At 34.5% G+C, this 8,852-nt stretch overlaps 1 protein-coding gene across 1 annotated transcript in view; it reads right to left on the bottom strand.

The window, feature by feature from the left end:
- LOC111680470 (ras GTPase-activating protein raskol-like) overlaps positions 1-8,852 on the bottom strand; it is a 19,179-nt gene continuing 10,327 nt past the window's right edge. Inside the window, exons 2-4 of the mRNA XM_046946912.1 lie at positions 7,752-7,867; positions 4,071-4,239; positions 1-614 (exon numbers count right to left, since the gene is read on the bottom strand). Coding sequence (XP_046802868.1) covers positions 577-614; positions 4,071-4,227 — 195 coding nt within the window. The 5' untranslated portion in view covers positions 4,228-4,239; positions 7,752-7,867 and the 3' untranslated portion in view covers positions 1-576. The remainder of the gene's footprint in view (positions 615-4,070; positions 4,240-7,751; positions 7,868-8,852) is intronic.

Here is an 8,852-nt window from a genome sequence, read left to right as displayed (position 1 = left end):
CTTAACGTTTTCTGCGACTTTTCTACAATTCAGCTAAGGTTTTAGGCAATTCAGCAAGACTTTAACCACAATTTTTGATAAATTACCTTTTATTTTAACTTTTCACTTAGTATTTCTACAATTCAGCTAAGTTTTAAGTAATTCAGCTAAGAAAAACTTATGATAAATTTTCTTTTATTTTAACTTTTCCCTTAGTATTTCTGCAATTCAGCTAAGTTTTAAGCAATTCAGCTAAGGTTTTAGGTAATTCAGCAAGACTTAAAACACAATTTCAAATAAATTCAGCTAAAGTTTTAATTTGTGTAGATTTTTAAGAAAACTTTACCGTTTGCCTTCCTTTAACTTTAACTCACACAATGAGCTTGAACGTTGGCATTTTTTAAGATTTTTAAGTTTTTTTTTTCCTTTAAGACAAATTTCATTCATTCATTCATGGGTGTATGAAAAAACTACTAATGTTCGCTCGTTTGTTTGTTTGTTTGTTAATTTTGTGGTTGTTATTTTGACTCTGTTGTTATTGGTAAATCTATTTTGTTATAGTTGCCATTATTGTTGTTGTTTTTGTTGCTATTCTTGCTAAGTTGCGTATAAGTTTACTTTAAAATGTTTTAAAACTGCAAAAAAAAATTCCTCATGAATTTTCATAATTTTTTGCAAAAAAAAAAAAAATAACAAAAAAAAAAACAACTAAAATGTTGTAATCTCTATTTTAACAAAAATGTCCTCAATTTTTTTATTATATTTTTCATGATTTAGAGTTTGTTATTGTTTTTTTAGTTTTTAATGATTTCAGTACCTGTTCGTGCTTATCAGAGGGGTTTGTTTTTGAAAATCAAGTTAAAACTCATATAATAATCAAGCTTCCCTCCCCTTTAGTATATGAAAACTACTGTCAAGCATAATGAACACACATACACACATAGTAGAAAAAAAGCAGAGTAAAGTTTCATTTACACTTGTTCAAGTCCAAAATGTTGTTAAGCATGCACGGTGGGCATGCACGGAACTAGAACAGATATAAAATAGAACTAGAAGAGAACTAGAACAGAAGTAGAACAGAACTAGAACAGAAATAAAACAGAAATAGAACGGAACTAGAACAGAACTAAAACTAGAATGGAACTAGAACAGAATTAGAACAGAACTAGAACAGAACAGAACTAGAACAGGACTAGAACAGAACTAGAACAGAACTGGAACAAAACTGGAACAAAATTGGAACAGAACTAGAACAGAACTAGAACACAACTTGAACAGAACTAGAACAGAACTAGAACAGAACTAGAACAGAACTAGAACAGAACTAGAACAGAACTAGAACAGAACTAGAACAGAACTAGAACAGAACTAGAACAGAACTAGAACAGAACTAGAACAGAACTAGAACAGAACAGAACTAGAACAGAACTAGAACAGAACAGAACTAGAACAGAACTAGAACAGAACTAGAACAGAACTAGAACAGAACTAGAGCAGAACAGAACTAGAACAGACCAAGAACAGACCTAGAACAGAACTAGAACAGAAGTGGAACAGAACTAGAACAGAACTAGAAAAGAACTAGAACAGAACTAGAACAGAACTAGAACTGAACTAGGACAGAACTAGAACAGAACTAGAAGAGAACTAGAACAGAACTAGAACCGAACTAGAACAGAACTAGAACAGAACTAGAACAGAACTAGAACAGAACTAGAACAGAACTAGAACAGAACTAGAACAGAACTAGAACAGAACTAGAACAGAACTAGAACAGAACTAGAACAGAACTAGAACAGAACTAGAACAGAACTAGAACAGAACTAGAACAGAACTAGAACAGAACTAGAACAGAACTAGAACAGAACTAGAACAGAACTAGAACAGAACTAGAACAGAACTAGAACAGAACTAGAACAGAACTAGAACAGAAACAGAACTAGAACTAGAACAGAAACAGAACTAGAACAGAACTAGAACAGAATTAGAACAGAACTAGAACAGAACTAGAACAGAACTAGAACTAGAACAGAACTAGAACAGAACTAGAACAAAACTAGAACAGAACTGAACTGGAACGGAACTAGAACAGAACTAGAACAGAACTAGAACAGAACTAGAACAGAACTAGAACAGAACTAGAACAGAACTAGAACAGAACTAGAACAGGACTAGAACAGAACTAGAACAGAACTAGAACAGAACTAGAACAGAACTAGAACAGAACTAGAACAGAACTCGAACAGAACTAAAAATGAACTAGAACAGAACTAGAACAGAAACTTGATTTTTCATCGTTTTTCCTAAAATTTGTTTTTTTAATAACAAAAATATTTTTACTTTTTTCCCCTCTCTTACCCACTGTTCTTAATCGCTATTATCATCATAACTACAACACTGTTTGTCGCTGATACAATGTACCCGTTACGCTTGCATGCGTGACAAAATCTATACTCTACACACACCGGATTGAACAGCAACAACAAGCTAAATTTACAACAAACACTGAACAAAAACATAAAAATTGAAGCTTAAACAATGCATGTAAATCTATGTATGTAAATTTTTCTTTTTAAAAAATATATAAAAAAAAATAATTTTCTATCGAAATCATAGATACTGTGATGAACTCACTCATTCCGTAGAACAATAAAATAACACACACGCATTCCATTTTAAACAATTTTTATATTTTTCATCATAAAAGAATTAGAAAAACCACAAGCCATGGTTTTGTTTGGAGTTGTTTGTTATTTTGCTGCCTTTCATAGTTCTTTCTTTTGTAATATTTTTGCATGTTTGTATGTGAGAGTAGTCGGTGTGTGTATGTGTCTGTCTGTATAATGGAGGGAAACTTTGGGGATTATTTTTGTTGAACCACTTTGTTTGGCTTTGGCAAATGTTGTTGCTGTTGCTATTATGCATTTCTCTGCATTGGAAAGGAAAAGAAAACGAATGAGTAATGGGTATTTAATATACTGGTAGTCTAGTGGGCTGTTAGACTGGAACAGAACTAGAACAGAACAAGAACAGAACTAGAACAGAACTAGAACTGAACTAGAACAGAACTAGAACAGAACTAGAACAGAACTAGAACAGAACTAGAACAGAACTAGAACAGAACTAGAACAGAACTAGAACAGAACTAGAACAGAACTAGAACAGAACTAGAACAGAACTAGAACAGAACTAGAACAGAACTAGAACAGAACTAGAACAGAACTAGAACAGAACTAGAACAGAACTAGAACAGAACTAGAACAGATCTAGAACAGAACTAGAACAGAACTAGAACAAAACTAGAACAAAACTAGAACAGAACTAGAACAGAACTAGAACAGAATTAGAACAGAACTAAAACAGAATTAGAACAGAATTAGAACGGAACTAGAACATAAATAGAACAAAACCAGAACAGAACTAGAAAAACACTAGAACAAAACTCGAATAACCGATTATTCGTTCCTTATGCAAAATACACTAATACCCACCAAAATATACACACATTCACCAACAAATAACGCCATTAGGTCTAGTGGCAGAAAAGCGATAATAGTAAAGACAAGTCGCAAGAGAATATGCATATCACCAGTTACCTTAGTTGTAGCAACCATTGAAGGGGGGGATTGTTTTGTGGCAAAACGGGCTAATATAATGATTGTATGTTTTCGTTTGAGACGTGTTTAAAGAAATAAAACTATAATGGTTGCAGTAAACTTGTAAAAATAAAAAAAGAAATTTTGCAAAAATGCATAGTAAGCATTTTAGCAATAATAGTGAAATTAAGTTAAGACAGACATTTTGAATAACAAGACAACCTAACAAACGTGTGTGACAGAGTGAAAAGCATATTTAAATAATAAAAATAAAATAATGAAAAATAGACAGGGGAACGAATGGAAATTAAGAGAGAAGAATGAGGTATAAAATGGCAATAAATTTGTTAGAAACAAATTTTAGGATTTTAACAAAGTTTCCAGATGCTTACAATATAAAAGGGGACTGATTCCTATTTTATTATAAAGTTGCATTTTCAATTTTTGTTTTTAAAAAAATTAATAGAAATATTATTATAGTTAGGACTCACTTACCTAAATCACTATATAATGTTGTATTTAATGCTATATCCATGGGGCAGGTATCTTCGGAATCTTCTTCTTCCTCTTGTAGTGTTGGTGGTCCATCCCAAACGATTTTATTGGGACGACGAATACGATCTAAACGTACGCGGGGATATTCATTACACATAATATCGGTTAACTAGAAAGGAGTTTTTTTTTTGAAAGAGGAAAGTAAGAAAAATTTTAAAAATTAGTAATTATTTTAGAAAAATATAGAAAAACTTCGGAATTTAATAAAATTTATATAATAATGAAATCATAAGAAGAAAAGTAAATTTAAAAATAAAACCAATAGATCCATATTAACCTATTTTGTTAACAATCTAAATGTTATAAGAAATATCTGTATTATGTATATCCGACTAGCGGGAGTATAATGCATCAAGGGAAGGGATTTCATTTAAAAGAGGGTAGACACTTAGGTATTCCAAATTTCATCGGAACATATTCCGGGTATCACTTGAGCTAAGATAGGACAGATTGTCCACCATCTGATGAGCTTGTCTTTATTTTGCTCTGGTTTACATGATCCAATACCTGCGATCTATTACCTGTTGATCTGATAGCGAGTCATGTTTCGTCGTCATTCTATAATAGTGAGTTATAGACAACTACAACTACTCTTGGTCTCTGTATCGGACAATGTATTAATGAAGCGGTTTTCTGGAGCTCAGAGGAGGAGGTGTTGACAAGTATTGATCTGATAGCGAGTCATGTTTCGTGGTCATTCTAAAATCGTGAACAAAAGATAGCTACGAAGATGAGTATCTTGGTCTCAGTATCGCAAAATTCATCAATGAAGCGGTTTTCTGGAGCTCAGAAGAGGAATTGTTGACAAGTGTTGATCAGAACGCGAGTCATGTTTCGTCATCATTCTATAAATGTGAGCAAAAGATAAGAAGATGGGAATCTTGGTCTCTGTATCGGACAATGCATTAATGAAGCGGTTTTCTGGAGCTCCGAGGAGGAAGTGTTGACATGTATTGATCTGTTCGCGAGTCATGTGTCGTGGTCATTCTATAATCGTAAGCAAAAGATAACTACGAAGATGGGTATCTTGGTATCGGTCTTGACAAAAATGTGAGAAAGAGAAAGATATAGTTAAAGATAGCTCTAAGCTACCTCAGCCCGAATTCTTAGATGTTAATGACAATACACTAAATCCCAAAAAGGATGAAACGGTTTTCTGGAGCTCAGAGGAAAAAGTGTTGATCTGATTGCGATTCATGTGTCTTTGTCATTCTATAATCGTAAGCAAAAGACAACTACGAAGATGGGTATCTTGGACACTGTATTGGACAATGAGTCAAGTGTACAGCATATCTTTACAAAATATCTAGTGTAAAGAGAAAGACATAGTAGGTGAAAGCTGTAAGCTGCATCAGCTTGAATTCTCAGACACTAAATTCCAAAAAGAATGAAGCGATTTTCTGGAGATTAGAGAAGAAAAGGAAAAACCTGTTTTAATCCCCTCATTTTCCCATTATCCAATTTCCAAGGTTAATGTTAATGTGATTGATAGCAGTGCAGAGAACCTGAATGGGTAATTAGTGGTAAAAGTAGATTAGTCGCTAAGAAGAACTTCTTGCCTCCAGCCAAGAGACCATGGGCAGTAAGTCAGGTAGTGTGAGCGACTGCCATAGCATTTCACTATCCTCAAAACCCGTGACAAAAACGCCATTCCATTAGGAAGGCAAGCCTGGCGACCAATTGGGTAAAAAGCGTGGAAGAAGGAAGAGTAAAAAAGACATCTTCAAAGCGGGATATGCCAAGGCACAGTTCACTCTAGACGAGATTGCCAAGTATGCTGCTAAATGCACTCCATATGAACGCGATGAGGAAGATCGCATCAAGTACGAAGCTTTTAAGCAAGCACTGAACCAAGCAACTCTAAAGCAGCTGCAGATGAAAGGTCCAAGCGTAATAGAATTCAGAATAGAGACAGGTGAACCGTCCAAGAGGAGGAAGTTAGCAGGGCTACTGTACTCGTAGTCATAACAGCCCGGAGACCGTTCAACGAAGTAGTGAAGGACCACCTCCTGAAGGCACTGGTGAACGACAAAGACGGTGTCATGAACGCTGTAGTAACAGAATGGGTTGCCTTGGAATCTAAACTGACTGAGTTGGTAATGGAACACCTCCAAGCCAGTGAAGACAACGCGGCACCTCGTTTTGACTCCGGTGAGATACATTGGGATTACATAGTGACGGATGCGTTCTCAAAGGTCTTCCTCAGCAAATAAATCACTACGTTGTGGGTGTACGGGAAGGCTTTATTCTTAGTATTATCCATGCTAAGGAAATTCCGATAAGATCTCGAGCACGCATCTGGTTACCAAAAATGACCACTGAAACACACAAAATGTTGGATTGTCTGAAGCGTAAGAATTCCAACATCCACATAGGCAACTGGTCTATCGTTCGCGCTGTACAAGGCAACGTCCACACGTGATTTATCCTGGCCATCGAAGAGCCGGGCTTTACTGAACTCGAGAAAGCAGGATACATGCTCTTTTTCGGGGGGCGGTGAAGCAGATGAGGTCAAAGTAACGAACTCTTCACTCACAGAGATAAAGCTTTCAGAATCCCCGTCTAATCCTGACAATGGAACTAAAGGTAGTGCAAATTAATCTGAAGCACATTAAATGTGCTACAGATAACCTACGGGTACTCTTAGCTGAGGAAGACCTCGACATTGGTCTGGTGGAAGAAGACTGGGTCATGGACTCAAAAGTCAAAGGGTTCTCAGCGTCGACATAGCCTCGATCATGTCTAATAGTCTAATTTGTTCAGAAGGTTTAGAAGGCCTAACAGTGCAAAGGTCAAGTTACCAAACAATGAAAGCTTATCATTACCTCAAGCAGATAAGAGGACAGCACCACCAGCCAAAGTGAGCGACCTCATGTGGCATCTTACGACATAATCCTGGGCTGTGATGCCAATGCATTCGATTTTTGGGTGAACAAACTAAAATATCTCTCATTTTCTTGCATAACCCCAATGGATGGGGCATCGGTGAGGCAACAAGACTTTCATTTCGAGTTTGGTTGGGATCTCTCTCGATTTGTGAAGATTTCCAGATTTTCGATTTATGTATATTTAAAAATTCTTAACTAGTTTTCTATATTCTACAACAAAAAATAAAATTTAACTCAAAACTTTAAGAAAACGAAAAAAATATCAACTTAATTTGAAATCATAAAGAAATATTTTACTAATAAATAGTTTACTACCCACCTCCTTTTTGGGCGTGGCCGAGAATATCTAATTACACAAAGATTTTACACAATTTTAGCAATTACATTAGCGTGATGTTTAATTCAACGGTTTAAAACCAATTAAGTTTGTAAAATTATTATATAATTAAAAAATAACAGTGTACAAATGTGTAAACGAAAAAAAATGTACAAAAATTTTGTTCAGTGTATGTGAAGATAAGTGATTTAAGATAAACACAGTATGGTGAGTGTAAAATGAAAGAGTGTTTACAGTGTGATTGTGTTTTTTTTATAGTTCGAAATAGAAGAAGGAAGAGAGAAAAAGAAATTTAATAAATATTTAGCTATTAATTACAATTTGTAATATATTTTTATAATATTTTTTCAAGGAAAATAAGAATTTTCTAAAAAAAACCAGTAAAAAGAAACTCACCGATATCTCTTCACTGCAATATGCGGTAAATGATTGTTCATCCTGTTGCAGCACACAGTAAAGTGGACCCCAGGGTAATGTGACTTTTTGTTTACGCGTTAATTCACCTTCAGTTTCTGCAAACAAAATTAGAAAGAAAAATTAAATAAATAAACAAGAAATATTTTTAATAAATAATAGTTTTAAAACATTCTTGTATCACCATGTTTTCGTTAGTCATACGCCATCTTACGTTATTTGTTATCATTAATACTAAAGTTATATTAGCTAAGACATACACCATTGAGGTAAGAATATGTTACCCCAGTGAGGTGAGAAAAATAAGGTCTGTTGAATTAACTAAATGATAAACAAAGATGAATTTGCTTTTGGCTATAGTTTTAACAACGAAATTACTTTTAAGTGGGAATAGTTAGAGATTAGTTAAAGGCAATTATGCTTCAATGTTTTGCTAAGATCAACACACAAACACGTACATTCTTTATGGGGAAGATTATGCTCGAATAAGCCACCTCAAAATTCGAAAACATAAACAAAAGATTTGATGAGACCGAACAATCAATGGGAATAGTTAGAAAGGCAATGGTTTTCAACTTCGTTAATTGTACATCTTGTTCGCAAACCTTCAAATCAAATAACTTGGCAGTACTTTTCATAACAACCATAAGTTGAACTGAACTAAAACTAAACTAGAACAGAACTAGAACTAGAATAGAACTAAAATAGAACTACAACAAAACTAGAACAAGAACAGAACTAGAACACAACTAGAACAGAACTAGAACAGAACTAAAACAACTAGAACAGAACTAGAACAGAACTAGAGCAGAACTGGAACAGAACTAGAACTAGAACAGAACTAGAACAGAACTAGAACAGAACTAGAACAGAACTAGAACAAAACAAGAACAGAACTTGAGCAGAACTAGAACAGAACTAGAGCAGAACTAGAGCAGAACTAGAAAAGAACTAGAACAGAACTAGAACAGAACAAGAACAGAACTTGAGCAGAACTAGAACAGAACTAGAACAGAACTAGAACAGAACTAGAACAGAACTAGAACAGAACTAGAACAGAACTAGAACAGAACTAGAACAGAA

This window comes from Lucilia cuprina, chromosome 3 (assembly GCF_022045245.1).
Source record: "Lucilia cuprina isolate Lc7/37 chromosome 3, ASM2204524v1, whole genome shotgun sequence".
Taxonomy (NCBI): domain Eukaryota; kingdom Metazoa; phylum Arthropoda; class Insecta; order Diptera; family Calliphoridae; genus Lucilia; species Lucilia cuprina.
This window is presented reverse-complemented; position numbering and strand designations above follow the sequence as displayed.